Source organism: Capricornis sumatraensis, chromosome 7 (assembly GCF_032405125.1).
Source record: "Capricornis sumatraensis isolate serow.1 chromosome 7, serow.2, whole genome shotgun sequence".
NCBI lineage: Eukaryota > Metazoa > Chordata > Mammalia > Artiodactyla > Bovidae > Capricornis > Capricornis sumatraensis.
Genome location: NC_091075.1, coordinates 89,011,132 through 89,024,278, shown reverse-complemented (window position 1 = coordinate 89,024,278; position 13,147 = coordinate 89,011,132). Strand labels below are relative to the sequence as shown.

At 41.5% G+C, this 13,147-nt stretch overlaps 1 protein-coding gene across 2 annotated transcripts in view; it reads right to left on the bottom strand.

Moving 5' to 3' along the window:
* SLC4A4 (solute carrier family 4 member 4) overlaps positions 1 to 11,027 on the bottom strand; it is a 308,892-nt gene extending 297,865 nt beyond the window's left edge. For both annotated transcript variants that reach the window (XM_068974914.1, XM_068974915.1), the window contains exon 1: positions 10,955 to 11,027. In XM_068974914.1, coding sequence (XP_068831015.1) covers positions 10,955 to 11,027 — 73 coding nt within the window. The remainder of the gene's footprint in view (positions 1 to 10,954) is intronic.
* Positions 11,028 to 13,147: the final 2,120 nt, after the last annotated feature.

The window sequence follows — 13,147 nt, the reverse complement described above, 5'->3', positions numbered from 1 at the left end:
GACCAGTTACTTTTCGCTCCTCATCTACTTGACTCCAGACAGCACTCAGCACTGTCCATCACTGGCTCCTTGCTGAAAACAGTCTTCTTTTGGCCTCAGAAGACTTTTATGATTGCTCCTTCTCAGTGTCCAAAGCTTGGCATTAAAGAACACAGGCCAGTCCTCCTCCCACCCTTTTTTCTTCCTTTGGTAATGTCATCCATTCCTGTGGCTTTATTTTTTAACATTTTGTTTGGGGGATTTTAAAAAAATATTTATTTATTTATTGGTTTATTTGGCTGTGCCAGGGCTTCACTGCAACATATGGGATCTAGTTCCCTGACCAGGGATTGAATGCCGACCCCGTGCGCTGGCAGCAAGGAGTCTTAGCCACTGGACCACCAAGGAAGTCCCCCTATGGCTTCAAATACTAGCTAGCTCCCTGGGATTCCCAAACTTCTATCCCATCCCTATCCTTTCTTTTCAGCTCCAGCTTGTGTGGCCAAGTACCTGCTTTAGAGTTCTACTGAATGTCTCACAGGGGTCTCAAAGTCAAAAAGCTGAACGCCTACCTTCCTTTACCACTATCCCTCCAGTGTCCCTCATCACAAATGGCATGTAAGTCCCCAAACTGCTCAAAGCAGAAATCCAAAAGTAATCACCCCCCCACCCGCACATCTTTCCATCAGCAAGTGCTGGCAATTCAACCCATCTTTTTTGTCCCAGGCTAAACCCTAAAATCACCTCTCAGTTGAATCTTATCAACAGTCTCCCCACTTTTATCTTTGTCCTCTTGGGATGCTTTCTCCACTCATCAGCCAAAGAGATGTTTTTTAAAATGCAAATTTTGTCTGTCACTTTCCTGCTTACAACACCCTGTAGTGGCTCCCCAGTGCACACTAAATGAATCCTAAATCTTTAGCAAAAGTCATGAATTATCTGGGTTCCACCCACTTAGAGAAGGCACTGGCAACTCACTCCAGTACTCCTGCCTGGAAAATCCCATGGAGGGAGGAACCTGGTAGGCTGCAGTCCATGGGGTCGTGAAGAGTCGGACATGACTGAGCGACTTCACTTTCACTTTTCACTTTCCTGCTTTGGAGAAGGAAATGGCAACACAATCCAGAGTTCTTGCCTACAGAATCCCAGGGACGGGGGAGCCTGGTGGGCTGCCATCTATGGGGTCACACAGAGTCGGATACAACTGACACGACTTAGCAGCAGCAGCATCCACTTCCGGCCATTCTCCTGGTTCATGTGGTCCAGCTGCATGGGCCTTATCTTCACTTCTCAAACAGGCCTACTCACCACTGGGCCTTCACACATGCTGGCCTAGGAGGTTTGCCTCCTTCTTGACTTAGCTAATCCTCTTAACCCTTTAGGTCTCAAGTTAACATCACTCTACAGGAGATACATATCTTGGTCTCCATGTATACTCACCCACAGGCATGATATACTCTCAAAATTATCATATCAGCCAACTTTGTGTCCTTAAATGATGATGAGTTGATTTGACAACACATTAGTTACTGACCTAATTGGAATATGTTATCACTAGTAACACATTTGCCTGGAAAAGCAACATAGCAGAGCTTATATATCTGCAAGTGTTCTTACCATTTTTATAAGCTAAAAAAAATTACTAAAAGCTTTGTCCATCAAAGTTAATGAGAAGAGTTAATGAAATGCACTCAGTCTTGTCCAACTCTTTGCAACCCCATGGACTACACAGTCCATGGAATTCTGCAGGCCAGAATACTGGAGTGGGCAGCTGTTCCCTTCTCCAGGAGATTGTCCCAACCCAGGGATCAAATCCAGGTCTCCTGCATTGCAGGTGGATTCTTTGCCAGCTGAACCACAAGGGAAGAGAAGAGTTAACATAATAATCAGCTAACTTGTTGATTATCAGATATCAGTACTAGCTTTAGTCAGGAAGCACTCTGCAGTCACAGCAAGCACTTGAGAAAGTGTTAAACACAAAAATAAATCACAGGCAAGGACCAGACCCAAAGAAGTTAACACCTTAAATTTAAAGGATTCATCCTGGGGATTTCAAATTAGTTTCTTTAGATGGGGAAACAGTAGAAACAGTGTCAGACTTTATTTTGGGGGGCTCCAAAATCACTGCAGATGGTGACAGCAGCCATGAAATTAAAAGACGCTTACTCCTTGGAAGAAAAGTTATGACCAACCTAGATAGTATGTTCAAAAGCAGAGACATTACTTTGCCAACGAAGGTCCATCTAGTCAAGGCTATGGTTTTCCCTGTGGTCATGTATGGATGTGAGAGTTGGACTGTGAAGAAGGCTGAAAGCCAAAGAATGGATGCTTTTGAACTGTGGTGTTGGAAAAGACTCTTGAGAGTCCCTTGGACTGCAAGAAGATCCAACCAGTCCATTCTGAAGGAGATCAGCCCTGGGTGTTCTTTGGAAGGAATGATGCTAAAGCTGAAGCTCCAGTCCTTTGGCCACCTCATGCGAAGAGTTGACTCATTGGAAAAGACTCTGATGCGGGGAGGGATTGGGGGCAGGAGAAGAAGGGGACGACAGAGGATGAGATGGCTGGATGGCATCACGGACTCGATGGACGTGAGTCTGAGTGAACTGCGGGAGGTGGTGATGGACAGGGAGGCCTGGTGTGCTGCCCCCTGGGGTCACAAAGAGTCGGACACGACTGAGCAACTGTACTGAACTGAACTGATACCCCTAGCCATCTATGGGGTCACACAGAGTCGGACACGACTGAAGTGACTTAGCAGCAGCAGCAGCATACCTCTAGCAAAACTAGGAGATAAGGAAGCACCAATGCTGTTTCTTTGCACAAAAATCTGAGATTCAGAAATTAAGTAATTTGACAATGGCTTACTGCAAATATCAGAATACTTAGAACATCTCTAGTAGGTGGAGAAGATAGGTTATTAACTGCACTCTGCATGAAGAAAACACAATCACACAAACATGATCGGCCTCATGTCACCCAGAAAGACAGGGCAGAGCCAAGAACAGAAATAGGTCCTGAGACTCCTGGTTGTCCACCACATTCTCTAACTCACAATACAGACTGAATTAAAGTACCTCAAACACCAGACGCTGACTGAATTTGCCAAATACATGTATCTATTGGATTCAACTGTGTGCTACATCCAAGACGCTGTCTTTGTCTTCCAGCAAGGATAGAATCACATTGCAAATTTAATAATCAACTAAGGGGTAGGGTTGTGATTTAACTAATTCATAAAATGTGTGACTCTGGCCCTCTAAAGCTGGTATGTTAGCTGATTTCATGAAAATTCAGACACTCCTTTTGATTTCCAGAAGTTTTGGGCTTGTCAAAGGTATTGAGTAACCCACCATTAAGAGGGAGTAGAATCACATCCCAAGAGGGTTGAGTCTGCTCTCCTTTCAAAGTCAACAGAGTATCAAGAAAGGTGAACATGTTGGATCTAGCCCTTAGGATGGTTGACTTCTAATTCTAACTCTTGGTAAAGGTAAGAACAATTCAGCAGATTTAAAAGCTCTTGCAGCTATTCAGGGAAGGGAGTTATTTAAGTCACCTCTACTAATGATTCAATGGGTGTCACTCACCACCCTCCTTCCCTTCACCTTCATCCCACCTGGCAATCAGCAGCTTCAGGGGCACAATATTTGGAACCTCCTGTGAACTCCTACTATGGCAGGCTCTCACCTCAGTCCCCTACGTGCTACCAGCCAAAAAAGTGAAATGAAACAGAACAAAACCAAATCCCATCAGCATGCCCACTTCAGCAACGGGAGAGCCTCCACTGAACTTTATTCAGTTTTATTCTACTCTTACTCTGCTCTCCCTCACCAGACCCACTTTTCAATTCCCAATGACTTTGAATCGTATAATGATAAAAACGGGGAAACACTTAGCTCAGGTTTGAATACTTAGTATTATTTCTATGCTATTGCATAATCTCATTGAATTGGCACCTAAATTATATAACAGCCAGTAGAGAACAGAATTATTCTAGTTCTTGCTGCATATGGGGAAAGGGAAAAGAGAAAAATATATACATAGTGTGTATGTGTGTTTATATACATTACATATATAATAAACCCTTGAATCCTCCTCATTGGTAGGAAAATACCACACACTTAAATCTGTTTTCCAGAAGGGCAACTTTGCAGGCCTTATTATAATGGGCACACATTTATAATTTATCTTGTATGCAAGTATAATTAGTATATCTTTTCTTGGAAGAGGAGACAATTTCACAAATTAGAGGTAATGTCTATCGGAGAAATCTAACCATGGAAACCAGATCTCACACCCAGAGCCTAAAGGGAATCAGAACATGTTCAAAGAGAAATAGACAGCAGGCCTCAGGAAAATTCTCTTGACCTTCCTGGCTTGCCTCTTCCAAAGCAAGAAGCAGTATGTAAGTGTGGTTATTAGGAAGGCAAGGGATAGATGTCGGTAAAGATGAATTAAGAAAATAATGGGTTCAGGATGGAGGGGACACATATGCCTACAGCTGATTCATATTGATGTATGACAAAAACCATCACAATATTGTAAAGTAATTATCCTCCAATTAAAATGAATAAATAAACTTTTAAAAAAGAAAATAACAAACATTTTGGTAGTTCAAATTTTTTGGAATGATAATCACTGAAAATTATTGGTGAGGTTGTATCAATCAGAAAGCGAAAGAATAAGACAGTGATATAGTATAAAGTAGGCTTCCCCAACGGCTCAGCAGTAAAGAATCCGCCTGCAATGCAGGAGCCTCAGGATATGTGGGTTCAATCTCTGGGTCAGGAAGATCCCCTGGAGAAGGGCATGGCAACCCACTCCAGTATTCTTGCCTGGAGAATCCCACAGACAGAGGAGCCTGGCAGGCTACAGTCCACAGGGTTCCAAAGAGCTGAACACCACTGAAGCGACTTAGCATGCACACACGCCTTGTATAAAGTACTCCTATGCCTAATGTCAAGTACAGCAGCAACACTGTTTCTGGTCATTATTAAAACAGTTCTATGGTGAATGGTGTGTTTGATTCTCATTGTGCAGAGCCAAGAAATTCAAAATCCAGACTTTAAGTTTTGTTCTTCACTTATGCAATGCTTCAGCAATATAGCAAGTTTTAAACTTTTATTCCCAAACTGATGTTTAGTCACTCTGCCTTAACAACACATGAAAATTACAAATGATAGAGACTCCCCAAAATCAATATGAAACAATTCGTCTCAAAAATATGAGCAGATACAAAGCTTCAAGAAAGAAACTCAACCGTAGACAAAATTTGCTGCAAGTGTACTATTTCAGAATTTCTGGATCCTTGGAAAACATGACTCAAGTACCAAGTTCAATTCTGCAAACTTCTTGCCATAAAAGAATGTAGTCACCTAGGACAGAAAGTGGCTTCCAGAAGGCTTTAGCCCATACTGTACCACCAGGGAATTCTCTACAATTGGAAAACCCTGAGAAGGGATGTCTGATTCCTGCTTCCAAACCCCATGGAATTATCATCTGATTTCCTTGAAGCTCAAGAAATCTATATACAAATACTTAACTTCAGTGACACAGCAGGAGGTGTCAGAGAGCCGGGTGCTGCCTGCTTCAGGACCTGTGGCAGGCTTCCTGCTGAGGCCATGACGAGAAAGAAGCAGGACGCTGGGAAAGGTCTGTGTGGGTTCAAAGTGCTCTGGGAACCCAAGCTACTTTTCAAGGGTCAACCCTTAAAACACCTGACCACACTTCCTCCAGGCTCTCCAACGTGTGGATACATTGTTTCTTTTAAGAAGGCTTTTCCTTCAGCAATATTTGCCCAAGTATTTCCTCTGTACACACTGTTTTCTGGGCAATTACAGAGAACAGGAGAGAGGAGGTCAGCAAAATGCAACCCGACACTTACATCCAGCGCTCAGAATAGCGCTGACCCCAACCAGCCCCTCCCTCCCTTCCCATCCACTAGGTTCTCATTCACTCCTTCTTGGCAATTACGTTTTTTGACCATTGTAATTATTAACAAATGTCCACCAGGCCCCGCCTTTTCTTTAGAATACTACCTCCTCCAATACACATAAATATATCATCACAATATCCTCCAGTGAAAAATAGGTTTAAGTCATTATGATTTCATGTCTGTAAAATGTTGAGATCTTGACCTCCCAAAACACAAAAGCCACCAGTTCACCACTTCAGTCTCTCTCTTCAAAACACAAAGCAAAAGAAAGAAAAAGAATACGGTGGATGTGTTTATGGGGCTTCTTTTTCTTATCAGTATAAATGATGTACATACATCAATGACCTTTGCAAAATCAACTAGGATCGTTAGACAAAATATCATCTCATTTGACTAAGAGAAGAGAAATCTCTAACGGAAAATGTAAACAAAGGCTTTAGAGGACTATACAGATCAATTCTATATATGCTTCATTTGGTTTATTTACACATTCACTTCTTCACTCTTTCAACAAATATTTAGTGAATGTCTACTTTGTTCCTGACCCTGTCCTACTCTTTTTACTTTTATTTCCCTAAAAATAACCTTCCTGTGAATTCCATGAATTTTCAACAACACACTCTCTCTTAATGCCTAACAGCAGACCTGGGAATTTGTAGAATTATTCTTCCATTTGGACAGATGGGAGCACATTTCCTCTTGGACTTGGTTTTGAATGGAAAAGGAAAACCACTACAATATATCATAATGGATTTGAGAGCACTGATCAAACTTCAGAAATGCAGACCCATTTCAGCCAATATTGTATTTCTGTACTTTATGTTTCCTGAGTTGCTGCTTAGGGTTGATGTTAAGAAAAGGGCCCCTCGTCATGAAGTTAGAGTTGCCAAGGCTTGCCAGGGAGTTACCTAGCCTTGCAGAGCCAAGGCCTTATCTCAAAGGATAAGGTGGAGTTTGCTCTTTTCCCCCTATTGCGAAATATGAGAATATTAAGTAATCTGTTTATATCATACAGATCCAAAACCCTGGCTGACTTTTTAAAGGATAAAATATCCCTAGAATTTCCTCCTCTTTAGAAAAAGCTACCTGGGATCTTCCTCTCTCAACCTTGGTTCACCCAACAAAATTTGCCAATTTCCCCTAAGTGTGTTTGAAATGAAAAATCAGTCTTGTTCCTCATAGTGGACATTTCTGGGTCCCCTTGAAAAGCAAGGAGATCAAACCAGTCAATCCTAAAGGAAATCAACCCTGAAAATTCATTGAAGGACTGAAGCTGAAGCTCCAGTACTTTGGCCACCTGATGCAGAGCTGACTCACTGGAAAAGACCCTGAGGCTGAGAAAGACTGAGGGCAGAAGGAGAAGGCGGCGACAGAGGATGAGATGGGTTGGATGGCATCACTGACTCAATGGACATGAGTCTGAGCAAACTCAGGAAAACAGTGAAGGACAGGGAAGCCTAGAGTGCTGCAGTCCATGGGGTCACAAAGAGCTGGACCTGACTTAGCGACTGAACAAAAACAACTGGTAACATCAATGTGTCATCTAACAGGCCAATTCTACAGAAATGCCTGGGCTGGAGCTGGAGCCTGTGGGTATAAAAACAAACATGGCATCTGAAATGTTACAAAGTTTAAATGAGTTTACCCATGGTAACCACTCTATGCCAAAAATATTAGCTTCACCAAACACACCACTGAAAGAGCAGACATACAAGCTTCTCTTTATTTTAAAGATTAAAATTGACACTTGGTTTCCTTTCTCAAGAGTATCTTTTTAAACCATTATTATAAATGTACAAGAGGCCTGCATGCTAAGTCGCTTCAGTCATATGCGATTCCATATCCTATGGACTGTAGCCCGCCAGGCTCCTCTGTCCATGGGGTTCTCCAGGCAAGAATACTGGAGTGAGTTGCCGTGCCCTCCTCCAGGGGATCTTCCTGACCCAAGGATCAAACCCGCATCTCCTTTGTCTCCTGCACTAGCAAGAGTGTTCTTTACCACTGGCATCACCTGGGCAGCCCAGTTTATCAGGCAAACTACAATGAAAAAGAGCTTTAGATCTTTAAATATATCTCACATAGATAAATTCACTATTTAAACAGAAGATGCCCCCTCTTCTGATTTACTCTATTCTTAGTGAGTTTGCAGCTGATGGTTTTCTATTGAGTTTTTAGAATGCTGATTAAGTGTCATGCCACCCACCGAGAGTAAAGTTGAACCAGGTGAATTGAGGGTGTGGTTTAAAGTCTCAGTCTGTCTCCCTTTCCAGAACTACAGCATTAGAAAGAACTATGAGGCAGCATTTGACTCTTTTTGCCTTCAAGCTGAGATGAATCCAATCATCCCAAATTGAGCAACCTTAGAAAAAATTTTGAAGCATAATCATTTCAAAATAACCAGAGTTACTGGAGGTCACTCGTTTAATGGGAGTGCATCTTATTAGTGCAAATTACCTTAAAAAGCAAAGTTTTAAGTTCACTTTTACCAAGTGTGCTGCAATATACCTCAACCATATTTATTCCAGAAGCAAGAGAAATACTTTTTGGGTAAAAGGAAACATGTTTGATAACAGAAATGTTAGGTGCTCCAGCTCCTTGCCCTTTGAATTTCTGATCCTTAAACTAGAGCACTTACTTTGGACATAAATGTACCAGAAACTCAGCTACTTCACAACAAAAATAAGTCTTCTTTAAGAATACTCTTCTCCATGCAATTAAAAATATGAGATAGACTCATGTCCTTGAGGAAAATATTCCCATCAAAGTCCTAATCAGAGGTATTGACAGTCAAATCAATTGTATCTTCATTCTCAACCACTGGAATCATGGTAAGCCTTTCAAACCCATCTCCATTTCAACTTCCTTACCCTGTCGCCTAGAGTTACTGTAAAACTTAAGTGCTACGACTCTCACCAGATGAAGCCAGGTGAGAAAATGGGAAGGTCAACTGGGAAGGCACTGAATTAGAAACAGCAGTTCCTAATTATATTTCATGACCTGTACTGTAAGGACCCCATACCGTTGGATGCCTCCCCCAATCATGGCCATAAGCAGCCATCCTACATAGTCTCAGCATCCAACAACAGCAACTAGCTAAACAGGCTTTGAAAGCAATGTAACCAACCCACACTCCACTCAACACGAAAGATTCTCATTAAAATAGAAGTTTCACCAGAAGACGAAAACACACAAAATCCATACAGCAAGGTGAATCACCACAAAGCCAATCAATTTTACAGATATTTTGATCACCTTTGTATTTTTTGCTTCTCCTTATCTGCAGATTTGTGTGCTACTCATTACATTGTTGTCTTAATTTTCTGCTTGAAAAATCAAGGGGAAAACTGCAGGAAATAAACTTCTTAGTCAAAGTGTTAAGAAACCCATGTATAATATCCTGCTCCAGTAAAGCGCTGTCAATCCTACAGATATTACAAACTCAAGAAGTGATTAACATCTCCTGAGAACTTAGCTAGAGGGTTATTCTCAAGGAACATACTCACACACAGAGTACATCTCATCCCCAAGCTCTCCCTGATTTTTCGACTTTAAATGTTCTGAAATGATCGGGTATTTGCTCGGTCCTACAGTGTTTCTTATAGTTATCTGCTATAACTTTAAGATTCTTATCTCCTCTTTGACACTGACTGGGACAGTGACAGGATGACCACAATGGAGACTTAGCATCAAGGGTTACAAGAATCTTAAGACAAAAGTTTTACTATTTTGCTTTCACTAGCTTGGCATTTTCCCACAGTCATGCTGTAAAAGTGCAAGGAACCCATAAAACAATAAGAACAAAAATATTGTGGTTTCCTTTTTCCTAAGAAACATAGGCATCAACTTCTAATTAGTCAGCCTCAAGAGCGTACATGCGGGAAGTGGGAAGGTGGGGGTGAGGGGAACCCACCCTCTGACACTACACAATCAGAAGAAACTCATCAAGGAGACATAATGGCCACACTATTCAAACTACCCCAGGTGAAACAGGAGCATCACTTGCCTGGAATATGGTATTGAGACTGGTTGAAGACTCACTCCAAAACACGCAGCACCCACCTTCTTTACCCAACCCCACCACCACCCTGGTCCCAGTCTTTGGTAGGCATTAAGTAATTTACCAAACAGTACCAATCAGACTAGGGAGTTTCCAAAATACATATGAATTCATTCTCGGGTGATTTTAAAGGGTAGAATTTATGATGTGGTTAATCAGTAAGTTTTAGTTAACTTTATGAATACTGTCTAAAACCTCGCTTATTTTTAAAACTGTCATTATAAACGTTAGTAATACCCTGTATATCTGTGATACCTTCACATGCTTATTTTAATAACTATTAATTAAACCCTGCCTTCTCACTATCAAATAAGTAGGATTATGCCCATATTACTGATAAGTCAAGAGACAAGAGAAAAGAAAGCATACTGAAAGCACCATAGTACCAGCTAAAATTTAACTCTTCTTTGGTTTTTAACTGGCACTGGGAAACATTAGCAAAAGAGTTCCTCGGGGGTTCTAAGTAAAAAAAAAATACTTGTCCATCTTTTCCTAACAGAGATGCATCTGTAATTACCACTCTTTATATCCTCAGTTTAGACCCATGCTTCTTGCAGCAATGGTATCATTCTCTCTCTGTAACATCTGCTTCTCTATCCTGCAGGCTACAAGGAAGATATTAGAAGATACTGCCAAATACATCTATATAAATCTAGCAGCCTCCTTGAATTAGTCATTGGAGTGTGGTTAATATAATCTGGCAAAATATTCATTTTTGACTGAGAAGCACAGCTAACATAGGAACCTGCTTCAAAATCAGATCTTTTTTTCTTGTTACCTATGCAGGACCACACTGATTCAGATTCTGACAGTCCAGTGAAGTTCGTAGAATTACTTTCTGTGCTGAAGCAAAATGTGGAGATGAAATGAAACACCAGAGATCAACTTGGGTTTTTAACTTCAAAATTATAAGACATATGCCATGTATGGGTGCTATAAAGACTTATGTATACAAATACAGACTTCCCCAGGCCCATCAAACTCACCTTCTACTTCTTCTTCATCACACACATGCTTAAGGAAGGAAGCCCCTCTGTCCAGGACAGCTTCATCCTCCATCCTATAGTAATAAAAAAGAAAAAAAGAATGCTCAGACTTCTCCTTGAGGGAGCCACTGGACGAAGCCCAGCTTCTGGGCAGATGAACCTGCAAGCTGCTGCTCATGTTAACAGGGCAGAGTCCCTCTTCCTTTGGTGTTTGCTGCTCCTTCGCTCCTTCAGCTCCTCTCATCGGGTGCTTCAGAATATGCCGGTCCCACATAGCTTCCGTTCTAACCTTGACAGGGCCCCCGCAGGGACAGGTAAGAGAAAATCATTTCAATCCTGGAGGCTGGATGTTGGGGGTTCTCCCCTTTGGGATCTGCCCCCAAAAAAAAGATGAAAAGAAAAAAAAAATACCAAGAGAGGAAGTTTGGTGTGCCTGGAGTGCTCGTGATGGTCGTTTGTGGAAATCCAGCTTCAGTGCTTAGCTCTTTAAACACCCACTGCATAAAAATGTATACCCTCACACACACACACGCACACATGCACACCCACCCACACACAGAAAGCGACAGGGAGTTAGGCTACTGCACAGTGGGAGCCTAGCTTGCAGCCAGCCTCTTAATACCAGCACAGCCCAGTATTCTCTGTTGAGTGGCAAGCTTCGAGTCACATGTTGGCCTTACGGAAATCTGACATCTGAGGATTATCCAGCAACCCCGGCTTCGGCAACGGTCACATATATATGTCCCCCATTCATTCATTTTCCACATTCTTATCACACGTCTCTGTCTATGTATATCTGTCCTGTTAACTCTTCCCTGAAGGGCATGAAGTGCTGCATTTTGTAACCATGTTATGCTGCCCTCCTGTCTCCTTACATAATAGGATCTACTCTGCAATTTCCTAGGCTAAATAAGACCTCAGGATCCATCCAAGTAATGACAGCGTTTGTACGGCCTCCCAATGCCAAATGTGTCTCTGGTTTATAGAACGAGGTAAGGTTGATTTCCATATTCGGTGACTCCTTTTCATTGCATCAACTTTGACATACAGAATTCCATGAACTCTATTTATAGTGAAAGCAGAAAGAACTCTCGAATTGCTCAAATGCTGCTACTGTCGTACCGGTCTAGAAACAAAGAACTTTCTCTGGGGACAGCTGCTCTATGTCATACCATACATGAGCCCCGCCAGAGAACCAAATGTTCACTCTGTATTCTATTCATCCAGTTATGTGCTCAGGCATTGAATACTGTGGGTCTGTTTTCCATATTGTCTTTGTAACTTATTCTTGTGCTTCCCATATTTGTTATCATCTATATGAGATGCACTGAATTCACTTTTTCTTCCTTTCTATTTCAGGAGCATTTCCATCTCACAAAGCAACCATCTGAGCTTAAAAAGTCAGAAATCTGGTGTCAGGGAGACACCAGTTTAAAAAGCCTATTCGTACCTGCATCACCTGGAGCAAAGTATCCAAATTTTTAAGCCTCAGTTTTTCCATCTAGGAAATTGGAGGTAATAATATCAACTATGTGGGACTGCTTTGAAATTAAAATCAGGTAACACACACGAAAGCACTCAGTTTTGTCCCAGCACCTATTACATGTTTCATAAAGTTATGTTTCTTTCCTGTCTTCTTTCCTTTTTTCTTTTTTGCCTAACCTGGGTTGGGGAACAATGCCATAAAAAAACTCATTACTTTGGAAAGTTGAAGAATCTTTTCTTCTGGGATATGGCTCTTACACACCGAAGTTCATCTTTTTCCTTTTCTATACTCAAACTAAAAATATAAAACTAAATGCAAACAGGAAATGGGTCAGCAAGCAGGATCATGGTAAAAAAGAAAATGCTGTGAAGACTTGAGAGGTCAAATCAGTTACCAGCCTCTATGAGCCTCTGTTTTCCATGAAAATTAAATTATCCAACCTACTCACCAGTTCAGCAAATATTTATTTAGTGTCTGCTATGTTCCTGCCACTCTTGGAACTGGTACTCTTGGAGGGAGAGGAGCACATCTCTGAACAAGCCAGGCAAAATGCCTCAGAAACTAATAATAAATAGATGAACAAGATAATCTTAGATATCATTAAGTGCAATGCAGGAAAAAAAATAATAGTGGGCTACTTAGCATAAGGTGATTCAGATGTGGCTTCCGAGAAGGTGACATTTGAGCAGAGGCAAAAATGTTCGGAA